Raw genomic sequence first — 12,397 nt, 5'->3', positions numbered from 1 at the left:
CTCGGAAATGTTTGAACCACGATATTACCACATCTGAGACTCTTGGGGCCTGCCTACGTTCCCAGCTGGATTTCGTAATTTGCACTCCTTTGCTCCTGTTTTATTATTAAAGTATAACTGAAGTATACAGTTTTCCTATTCAGGTCCTGGCTATCCTAGTGAATATTTTTGGTGGTATAATGAGATGTGACGTTATTGCACAAGGCATCATCATGGCTGTAAAGGATCTGGAACTTAGGATACCTATTGTGGTCCGCTTACAAGGTAAAACAATAAATTTAATGTTTTGTACGTTTGTATGCTGTTCTCCCTATATATAGATCTGCTGTAGAGGTCGGGTAATGGTGGAAATTGACAGCGTTTCAGTTTCAGGCTGCTTTCAGTCACGTGACCTACCAGCTCAGTTATCAGTGTATTAAGCTACATTCACACTAGCGTTAATATTTTCAGTATTGGGATCCGTCATAGGCAAATTTTGGTTCTCACTTGTGCTTATATTTTGTGGCTTTTTGTATTTTTACACCACTCCAGTTTTGAACGTGCGCAAGGTTAGCTATGTTAATTAATTTCACTCCTGATTTATCACTGTGACTTTTAGGGCAGGGCTATACAGCAATTTTGGGCATGCTACATTTGCGCACCCAAGTTTTGCAGTGTAGTAGGTCAGCCATAGAAATAAATAGGGTGGCAACAAGACTCGCCTGTTTGCTGCTACCTCAAAATCGCAAAATATTCAATAATGCTGGATTTTTTGCATTTCTTGGGTTGTGGCAAATGTATAAGCCATGCTGCGGCCCCATTAATTTCTACAGCTGCCCTGCTACACAGGGGTACTTGGGCACGTAAGATATGTGGCGCCCAAAAACGCTCTAGCCGGGCCCTAAAAGTCCCAAAAACACGAAAAACTAAACGACCTCATTAACAAAAGAAAAACTGTAGAAGTATTTCTTAACGGAAGTGTTAGGCTTAAAAATGCCCCAAATTTAACAAACAATGTGCAACATTTGATAAATTTGGTGCAAAGTATGACCATGCAGACTCTAGCAAAACTGACTTCATATATTCGTGACGATCTGTGAGTCCAAGTAGCAGGCTTGACCAATTACTCCCAAAATGTAAAAATGTCAAAATGTACTAATCTCCTAGGGGACAAAGGGGTAAAACTTAACATTTAATATATATTTCTAAAATAGATGAGCGCTAACAGGAAGAGCCTCTAGAACAAACAAACATGAGACAGCCCAAACAGGAACGTTCTCACCCATGTATGCAGTAAACCTGGATGGTTTGCAAATATCAAACGGTAGACATTGTTGATGTGTCACCATACCGGATCAGTGCCAGCGTAAAAACCACAGCATAGACAGGAATCGGGAGCAACAGGCCCTAGAACACCCTACTGGAGGGGCAGGGGCTATAACGCCCTACCTGTCTATACGAGGTACTTGCCCCGCAAGGAACGTCCCCGTCCGGATACCTATCCCTGTGTGGGGGCGGAATCCCTAGCACCCTATTCAGGTAACTCCCAACGTGTCACGTTTCATTCAGCGAACTCATTAGGGGAGATGTACATAAGCAATAAAAAGCAATGGATTGGGCTTGCATTACAAAACAAAAAATTAGTGGGGGGGGGGGATTATAAGTACAAGCTAATGGTTAAGGCTGGTATGAGAATATTCAAGAGAAACACAGGGGGCTGGTCAGTAGAAGCCAGACCACCTAAAATGACCAGAACAAACCAATTAGCTTGAATGCAGGCGCACCAGTGGGTGAGGCCTGCTAGAGTCCAGGTGTGACCCTAGGACAGTGATGGCGAACCGTTTAGAGACAGAGTGCCCAAACTGCAACCCAAAACCCACTTATTTATCACAAGGTGCCAACACGCAGTTTAACCTGAATACTACAGTCCAATATAGTGTATCTTCCATGTACTTTATCACTTAGCTATAATAGCTACATTCAGTGCGCTGCCTGTGCTGTTCATAGTGCGCCCTGCGCTGATGAATGGCAGGAAAAGTCTAAGGCAAGCATGTCAAACTCAAAGGCTAACATGGGCCAAAAAAACAAAATTTAAGTTTGTGGGCCGCATCAAAAAAAATAAATAAAAATCGTACATTTTCATAGAACAACATTGTTGTTTCATGACTGCTGACCCCCTACATCCCGTTGCCCAATAACACAAGTGAGATAGATAGATAGATATATATATATATATATATACAAATATTAAACTTCACTATAAGACGCACCTAGGTTTTTGAGGAGGAAAATAAGAAAAAAATATTTTTAACCAAAAGTTGTGCTTTTGGTGGGCTTTGAATTAATGGTGGTCTGTGCATGACACTATTATGGGGGATCTGTGGATGACGCACTGTCATGTGGGGGATCTGTGGATGGCACTGTTATGGGGGACCTGTGGATGGCACTGTTATGGGGGACCTGTGGATGGCACTGTTATGGGGGACCTGTGGATGGCGCTGTTATGGGGGACCTGTGGATGGCGCTGTTATGGGGGACCTGTGGATGGCGCTGTTATGGGGGATCTGTGGATGGCGCTGTTATGGGGGATCTGTGGATGGCACTGTTATGGGGGACCTGTGGATGGCGCTGTTATGGGGGATCTGTGGATGGCGCTGTTATGGGGGATCTGTGGATGGCGCTGTTATGGGGGATCTGTGGATGGCGCTGTTATGGGGGATCTGTGGATGGCGCTGTTATGGGGGATCTGTGGATGGCGCTGTTATGGGGGATCTGTGGATGGCGCTGTTATGGGGGATCTGTGGATGGCGCTGTTATGGGGGATCTGTGGATGGCACTGTTATGGGGGATCTGTGGATGGCACTGTTATGGGGGATCTGTGGATGGCACTGCTATGGGGTGGGATATCTGTGGATGGCATTGTTATGGGGTGGGGGGGGATCTGTGGATGGCATTGTTATGGGGTGGGGGGAATCTGTGGATGGCATTGTTATGGGGTGGGGGATCTGTGGATGGTGCTATTATGGGGATCTGTGGATGGCATTGTTATGGGGTGGGGGATCTGTGGATGGCATTGTTATGGGGTGGGGGATCTGTGGATGGTGCTATTATGGGGGATCTGTGGATGGCATTGTTATGAGGTGGGGGATCTGTGGATGGTACTGCTATGGGGTGGGATATCTGTGGATGGCATTGTTATGAGGTGGGGGATCTGTGGATGGTACTGCTATGGGGTGGGATATCTGTGGATGGCATTGTTATGAGGTGGGGGGGATCTGTGGATGGAACTGTTATGGGGGGGATCTGTGGATGACACTGCTATATGTCATCCACAGATCCCCCTCATAAGTGTCCCCCAATACACCGGCCCTCTGCTCACCAAAGTATTTATAAACGTGAATCCTTATCCTGTTATTAAGTTGAACTAACGCTGCGCTCTCCCATGTTCCCCTGTATCCCCACAGCACTTACAAACACGCTTCCATAGCAGGCAGAGCGGACGGCACCAGTAACGTCACTCACTGACGTCGCGCGTCTGCTCCGCCTGCTTCATTCATAAAGTGGGCGGAGCAGGCGCTCAACGTCAGTGAGTGACGTTACTGCTGCCGTCCGCTCTGCCTGCTATTGAAGCTTAAGTAAGTGCTATGGGGATACAGGGGAACATGGGAACATGGGAGAGCGCAGCGTTAGTTCAACTTAATAACAGGATAAGGATTCACGTTTATAAATACTTTGGTGAGCGGCGGGGCCCGGTGTAAGAGTACAGTGACTGCACCGGGCCCCGCCCCTAGTTACGGACTCCAGCCCCTCCTCTCTCCCGGCTCATACATAGCAGTCTGCGATGCTGCATCTTTGCCGGGCCGCAAAGATATTCATTGCGGGCCGCATGCGGCCCGCGGGCCGCATGTTTGACACCCATGGTCTAAGGCATATTAGACTTTTTCCAGGGCGTGGGTGCCCACAGGGAGGGTTCTGAGTGCCACCTCTGGCACCCGTGCCATAGGTTCGCCACCACTGCCCTAGGATAAGTGCTATCCAAATTGGCTGTCAGCAAGGAGTACCTACCTGTCAGCGCCTTTTAAATGTACAGAGTTGCGCGCCAGTGTTCCCGATCCACCCTACTTCCGGTCTGAAGGAAGTCACGTGACCAGTGGAACACAAGGAAGTGGGTCCGCGCATCACGGCGACGCTCCCCAAAGCCTGCTACGCCAAATGATGACGTCGCAAATCACGTGGCAGAAGCCACATGATCGGACCAAACCGGCCCTGCAGAGCGGCACCAATAGTGCGCCACACCGAGTTGTCTGACTGTTGATGCAGACAACAAGGGTAGCAAATGGGGCCCATGATAGAATGGAACCTCTAGTAGCAAATATGAATACTTAGTACAGAGCTATAAATGGCCAGCTTAACCCCTTAAAGACTCGGCCCTATTTCACTTTAAGGACTTGGCCATTTTTTGCAAATCTGACCCGTGTCAACTTTAAAACGCTTTGACTTATCCAGGCCATTCTGATATTGTTTTTTTCGTCACATATTATACTTCATGACACTGGTAAAATGAAGTTAAAAAAAATTCATTTTTAGTTATAAAAAAATACCAAATTTACCAAAAATTAAAAAAAAATTGCAAATTTCCAAGTTTCAATTTCTCTACTTCTATAATACATAGTAATACCTCCAAAAATAGTTATTACTTTACATTCCCCATATGTCTACTTCATGCTTGGATCATTTTGGGAATATTTTACTTTTGGGGGATGTTACAAGGCTTAGAAGTTTAGAAGCAAATCTTGAAATTTTTCAGAAACCCACTTTTTAGGGACCAGTTCAGGTCTGAAGTCACTTTGTGAGGCTTACATAATATAAACCACCCAAAAATTACCCCATTCTCGAAACTACACCCCTCAAGGTATTCAAAACTGATTTTACAAACGTCGTTAACCCTTTAGGTGTTTCACAAGAGTTAATGGCAAATGGTGCTAAAATTTTAGAATTTAGATTTTTTTTTTTTTCAGTAACAAAGCAAGGGTTAACAGCCAAACAAAATGCTATATTTATTGCCCCGATTCTGTAGTTTGCAGAAACACCCCTTATGTGGCCGTAAACTACTGTACGGGCACACATTAGGGCATAGAGGGAAAGGTGCGCCATATGGTTTTTGGAAGGCAGATTTTGCTGGACTGTTTTTTTTGACACCATGTCCCATTTGAAGCCCCCCTGATGCACCCCTAGAGTAGAAACTCCATAAAAGTGACCCCATCTAAGAAACGACACCCCTCAAGGTATTCAAAACTGATTTTACAAACTTTGTTAACCCTTTAGGTGTTGCACAAGATTTAATGGAAAATAGAGATACAATTTAAAAATTTCACTTTTTGGGCAGATTTTCAGTTTTTATCTTTTTTTACAGTTACAAAGCAAGGGTTAACAGCCAAACAAAACTCAATATTTATGGCTCTGATTCTGTAGTTTACAGAAAGACCCCATATGTGGTCGTAAACCGCTGTACGGGCACACTGCAGGGTGCAGAAGGAAAGAAACTCCAAAAAAGTGACCCCATTTTAGAAACTACGGGATAGGGTTGCAGTATTGTTGGTACTAGTTTAGGGTACATATGATTTTTATTTTTTTTTTGTTGCTCTATATTACACTTTTTGTGAGGCAAGGTAACAAGAAATAGCTGTTTTGGCACCGTTTTTATTTGTTTTTATTTTCAACATTCACCTGACAGGTTAGATCATGTAATATTTTTATAGAGCAGGTTGTCACGGACGCAGCGATACCTAATATGTATACTATTTTTTTTATTTATCTAAGTTTTACACACTGATTTCATTTTTGAAACAAAATAAATCATGTTTTAGTGTCTCCATAGTCTGAGAGCCATAGTTTTTTCAGTTTTTGGGCAAATATCTTGGGTAGGGTATGATTTTTGCGGGATGAGATGACTGTTTGATTGGCACTATTTTGCGGTGCGTATGACTTTTTGATCGCTTGCTATTACACTTTTTGTGATGTAAGGTGACAAAAAATTGTTTGTTTTTTACGGTATTCACCTGAGGGGTTAGATCATGTAATATTTTTATAGAGCAGTTTATTTCGGACGCGGCGATACCCAATATGTATACTTTTTTTTTTATTTATGTAAGTTTTACACAATGATTTCATTTTTGAAACAAAATAAATCATGTTTTAGTGTCTCCATAGTCTGAGAGCCATAGTTTTTTCAGTTTTTGGGCGATTATCTTAGGTAGGGTCTCATTTTTTGCGGGATGAGGTGACTGTTTTATTGGTACTATTTTGGCGTACATACGAGTTTTTGGATCTCTTTTTTGGGAAGTAAGGTGGGCAAAATTTCAATTTCATCATAGTTTTTTTTTTTAATCAAACGTGTAGGGAATTTTATTTTTTTCATTTTTAATCAGTGATAAATGTGTTTTTTTGATTTTTCCTTTTTTTCACTTTTTTAAATTTATTTTTTACCCAGACCCACTTGGTTCTTAAAGATCCAGTGGGTCTGATGTCTGTATAATACAGTACAGTACACTATATAGTGTACTATACCATATTTTCACTTTACAAAGTCTGATTAGACTTCTGCCTTTAGCAGAAGTCTAATCAGCACCATGGACAGCCTCTGATCCGTACCATGGACAGCCGGACGCCTGTGAAGGTGTCGGGTTGCCATGGTACCCATCACTGGCTGCCATAGCAGAGCAGTGGGTGATGGGGAGGTAGGGGAGCCCCCTCCATCTCCCTTCGGGAGCTGAAAAGGCACAGCAGCACCCGATGGGAGAGGGAGCTACCTCCCTCCTAACCTTTTCCATACAGTGGTCCCTACGGACCGCGGCATGGAAGGGGTTAAACGCATGGCATCTGTGCCAGCACAGATGTCAGGCGTTTCAGCAATGTGCTGACACTCTGCAAACCGCTATCCTGAGAGAGGGGGCAGGCGGATGATCGCATGCCCAAGCATTGCCCGCACTCCCCGCACACACCTTCCCCCCCATCCCCCCCGCTGCACCCGCCGGCAGATAACAGAGGGCAGCTGGGGGGGGAAGGTTAAACATTAAAATAAAGGTTATTTGACGTTTCTGATCCCCACTATCACAGACTGCGGGGATCAGAAACTTCCGAAACCGCAGCAATCCGCTGCGATCGCCGACATGGGGGGGTCACAGGACCCCCCGGCGCATTTAGCCAAGGTGTCTGCTCAATGATTTGAGCAGGCACCGGGTTCCGATCACCGCCCGCCGGCCGGTATGTCATGGGTCCTTAAGGACTCGGGAACCATGCCGTAACCGAAATGCGGGCTTTCCCATTGTGGTGATTGTGAATGTAATTAGCCACAGGTGTATCTTTGGCCTTGGATATATCGTTTAGATGTTCACCAATTCTTCTGCGAAACTCGCGGATGGTCTTTCCCACATATCCTCTGCCACATTCACATGTCAGGAGATATATCACTCTGCGAGTTCGACAGTTAATGAAGTGATGAATAGAATATTCTTTGCCTGTGACTGCACTACTGAAAACCTTCCCAGTTTTCAGGTTGGTGCAGGCGGTACAACCACTGCACCTATAACAACCTTTAACATTGGATTTTAACCATGTGGAGTCAGACAGGGAAGGAGGCATAAACTCACTGGAGACCAGCCTGTCGCGGAGACTACAGCCGCGACGATATGTGAGGTGTGGATAGTCTGGGTCCAGCAAGAGAATGCCCCAATTTTTTGGAAAAACCTTTCTAATTTCACGTGACGCCCTGTCGTAAGTGGTAATTAGACGGATAAGTTTAGGAGTCTGCACTGAACTCTGTTTAGGAGTTAGAGTAGTTCTATCCACATGAAGTGCAGACCCAAACGCTCTCCTCAGAACTTTGTCTGGATATCCTCGCTGGCGAAACCTAACACGTAGGTCAGCCGCCTGCCTAATGAACTCACGCTTTGTGGAACAGTTCCTCCTGAGACGGAGGTACTGTCCCTTAGGGATTCCTCTCTTAAGCGGGAGAGGATGGCTACTCTCCCACCTAAGTAGGGTATTAGTAGATGTCGGTTTTCTATATACAGATGTCTCGAGTTCACCAGCATCTGTCTTAGAAACAAGGACATCAAGAAAGGGCAACTGTTTACCGTCCGCCTCACAGGTGAAGTGCAAACCAATACTGTTGTCATTGAGCATCTCCACCAACGAACGGAACGATACTTCGCTTCCGCTCCATATGATGATGTCATCAATGTACCGCGCCCGCAAACCCACCTGGTCCATAAGTACAGACCGGTCCTCCCTGAAAACCAAGGTCTCCTCCCACCAGCCCAGGAACAAATTGACATACGATGGGGCACATGAACTCCCCATCGCTGTGCCCCTGAGCTGGTGGTAGATCCGATCCTCCCATTAAAAGAGAACACATTACTGGTCAGGGTGAATTCTAATAGGGAGAGGACAAAAAGGCTGTGGGCGCAGTACTGACATCCACGAGTGCTCAAAAAGTATTCAACTGCCCTAATACCCAAGGTGTGGGGAATGCTGGAATACAAAGCTTCCAAATCGATGCTTGCTAGCATGCTGTCATCCTCGATGTGGATCCCTTCTAACTGTTTTAACAGATGCGTGGGGTCTTGGGTATAAGAGGGGAGTGCAGTAACTAAGGGCGCCAAGACCCGATCTACATAAATCCCCACATTCTGGCAAAGGCTGCCCACCCCCGACACAATGGGACACCCCTTAAGGGGGTGCGTCCCCTTGTGTAACTTTGGAAGACAATAAAATGTCACCAAACGGGGATGGGTGGGTAGCATGGATTTGTATTCATCATCTGTGATAGCTTAGCCTCGTCCAGGATAGTCTTCAATTGCGCTCTGAACTCTTCCAAGGGATTATGTGCCAGAACCTCATATGTGGAAGAGTCCCTCAGCAAGGTCTCGCACATAGTACTGTATTGACCGTGTCCATGACCACTGTGTTTCCCCCTTTATCTGAGGGTTTGATCACTATAGAGTGATCATTCTCAATATTAGAAATGACATTGGTCCGGGCCCGGTCAATATTAGAACAGTGCGAGGGACGTAAGTCCTCAATCTGTTGCGAAACCGTGCTGAGGAAAACATCCACACATGACGACTCACCAGAATTAGGTGGCATTTTATTGCTTTTGAGCTTGAGACTGGTGAAAGGTCCCAGACCCTCCTGCTGCTCAAATTCCCTATCTAAACCGTACAAAAGACGCACGTCCGATAGAATGTCCAAGGGAATGCCAAGTTCGCGGCACTGTTTCTTCTCCTGTGATTTATGGAATTTGTGCCAGCGAAGCTTGCGAACAAACAGATTGAGGTCTTTAATGATATCAAACTGATTGACTTCAGATTGACTTTATATATTACCCTCATGATAAATTTCCCGACACATGTTTTATATTAATGATGCTTGACTTCTGTGACCAGTAAAGTACTGGAATTGATATGCTGTAGGTCCAGCTGAATATAACAAATAGAGCTGGCAATGAAAGTAAGAGAATGGTAACATAAACCACACAATGTATTTTGTACTCCTTGAATTCCTTTGTGTCTTGTTTTCAGTGTTTTGGTAAAAACAGTTTTTTTTTTTTTCTGTCTCATAGGCACTCAAACCTTCTGAGTTCAGGATACATTTATTTTCTGTGTTATGTGCACAAGAACACGAGGCCTCTCTAAAAAGATGCTGGGTTTTAAAGGGAACCTTGCACCTCAAAATTGCATATAAAACCGCCAGCATTACCTTATAGTTATTAATGAGGTGTTTGATCCGGTAATCTGATGCTCCATACATGACAAAAACTATGTTTTAATCGCCATCAGCGCCATCTCGCCGGTCAGTCTGAAGTTAAGGGGGCAGCGGCCTCCTTGCTTCAAGTCAAGATAAGCACGCTCCCTAACAGTCCCCTATTCTGTGTGATTGAGATCCTGCAGTGCGGCCTGGGATTGCGTCAGTCTCGCTCATGCGCGGTGTACTGATGCAACCTGGCTAACTGCGGGAGCCGGCATCGCCCAGTAACAAGGAGCGCACCGTGCATGCGTGAGACTAACGCGATCCCAGGCTGCACTGCAGGATGTCAATCACACAGAAGAGGGGACGGTTAGGGGGTGTGCTTATCTTGACTTGAAGCAAGGAGGCCACTGCCCCCTTGACTTCAGACTGACCGGCGAGATAGCGCTGATGGCGATTAAAACAGTTTTTGTCATGTATGGAGCATCAGATTACCAGATCAAACACCTCATTAATAACAGACTGGGGGCTACTATAAGGTAATGCTGGCAGTTTTATATGCGTTTTTGAGGTGACAGGTTCCCTTTAATGTTCCGCCAATCTTTGCACCTAATCATATGGCCTTTATCCTGCAGGCCTGTGTTTGTCTGCCCACTGGACAGACACGCAGCGGAGGAGATGAGCTGATTTAGAATGAGAGAGCAGATTAATCACAGGGGGTCTAGCTGGTGGAAACGTCCACTCAGAATGGCAAAAAGCCCCCCATAAGATTTATGAACCTCTAAAGACTATGGGGTGATCTTGTAGTATGCTAATAATAAAAGCAATGGCAAATATCCAACAGCTTATTATGACCTGTTTCTAATTAGATGGTTTGTGTTTTGTCATACAGTAAAGCTTCTGTCAGAATCCTGTTTCAATTGACAATCAAAATAGTATATCATCTGTTTCATCACAGATGTGGCCTCTTTTTAGGTTCCGGACTCTGCGTTAGTGGTCACTGATGGCTGGAATTGGAGACCCCTACTTTGGCATTTTGCATTATATGCTTGGGATGGTTTATGGCTGGTTGCAATTTTTTTTTATGTTTTACTGAGGACCTGTCACCATTATGTGCATGTGTTTGTTTTAAAAAAATATATATAAAATTAGACGCCGAGCATGTGTCACAGGAAAATGTAAAAATTAATATATATAATATATATGCAAATGACCTGATTCCACAGAAGTTGGGTCCAAACTTCCTGGTCAGCTGCCTTCCAGCATGCTCATTGGCTTTTCACAACCCCTCACTGCAGGATATGGAAGCAGATCTCAGCATAAATGCAGTTACCGATCAGTAATTTCTGTTTTAATTCCACAGAGAGCACTGGTTTATTTACATCTACAAGGTCTCATGATAACCAGTAATATCTCAGTCTGGCTCCATATGCTGCCTCATTCAGAAGCTGTTCTTCTCTGCATTGTGGCTTCCATTTATTGTTTAACATTAGCTACAATGCTATGACGATCCATCGTATGGTCAGGGCCGTCTTTAATATTGATTGGACCCTGGGCAAAAATTTACTTGGGCCCCCTGGATCCCGCCTTACCACACCTTAGCAGGCAATCACGCCCTCCATCACAACACACACACAAAGAATCCACACATCTGGTAGAGTACAGTGAATGACTGTAAATACTTCCAGTTGTGAAGACTCCAGCGGCTCAGGATCAGTGCTCTGGGCAGCTGGGCTCAGGCTGGAAGTGGGCACCGCTCTGCAGGAAGAAGACCGGGGCTCGGCTCACCCTAGTGTTACAGTGCACCCAGGCACCCCACAGTATGCAGTATAGCACCCTATAGTATATAGCAACCCACAGAATGCAGTATAGCACCCTATAGTATACAGCACCACACAGTATGCAGTATAGCACCCCACAGTATATAGTAGAGCAGTATAGCACCCCACAGTATACAACACCTCACAGTATACAGTAGAGCAGTATAGCACCTCACCGTATACAGCACCCCAAACTATACGCGATACAGCACCCCACACTATACAGCCCCCCACACTATATACAGTACAGCAGTATAGAACTCCACAATATACAGCCCCCCACAGTATACAGTACAGCACTATAGCACTCCACAATATACAGCCCCCTACAGTATACAGTACAGCAGTATGGCATTCCACAATATACACTATTGATAAGATAGGGCCAGGGGCTATCCATAGTATTTAGTATATTGGGCAGACTGGATGGGCCAAATGGTTCTTATCTGCCGACACATTCTATGTTTCTATACAGCCCCCCACAGTATACAGTACAGCAGTATAGCACTCCACAATATACAGTATACAGCCCCCACAGTATACAGTACAGCAGTATAGCATTCCACAATATACAGTATGCAGGCCCCCACAGTATACAGGCCCCCCACAGTATACAGCACCCCACTATACAGTAGTTTACAGTATATTAGCATAACAGCCCCTGTCACCTTTTTCTGATGTAATCTTCACAAAAAAGCTCCACAGTTAAGGCAAACTTCTGTCTCAACACACCTTGATGACCTCATAGCCATGTGACCAGTAATATTGCTAGGTTACTGGTCACATGGTGATGTCATCTAAGGTCCTAGAGAATCACAGCTCACAGTACGCTGCCTGGAGAGCCGGTGTTC

At 45.0% G+C, this 12,397-nt stretch overlaps 1 protein-coding gene across 2 annotated transcripts in view; it reads left to right on the top strand.

Annotated features, from left to right (window-relative positions):
- The window catches only part of SUCLA2 (succinate-CoA ligase ADP-forming subunit beta), a 178,837-nt gene that overhangs the window by 156,867 nt on the left and 9,573 nt on the right, over nt 1-12,397 (top strand). For both annotated transcript variants that reach the window (XM_040425455.1, XM_040425456.1), the window contains exon 9: nt 144-264. In XM_040425455.1, the coding sequence (XP_040281389.1) occupies nt 144-264 (121 nt within the window). The remainder of the gene's footprint in view (nt 1-143; nt 265-12,397) is intronic.

The sequence above is a fragment of the Bufo bufo genome, chromosome 3, assembly GCF_905171765.1.
Source record: "Bufo bufo chromosome 3, aBufBuf1.1, whole genome shotgun sequence".
Classification (NCBI taxonomy): domain Eukaryota; kingdom Metazoa; phylum Chordata; class Amphibia; order Anura; family Bufonidae; genus Bufo; species Bufo bufo.
The sequence above is the reverse complement of the archived record's forward strand: the minus strand, read 5'-3'. Positions and strand labels throughout refer to the sequence as shown.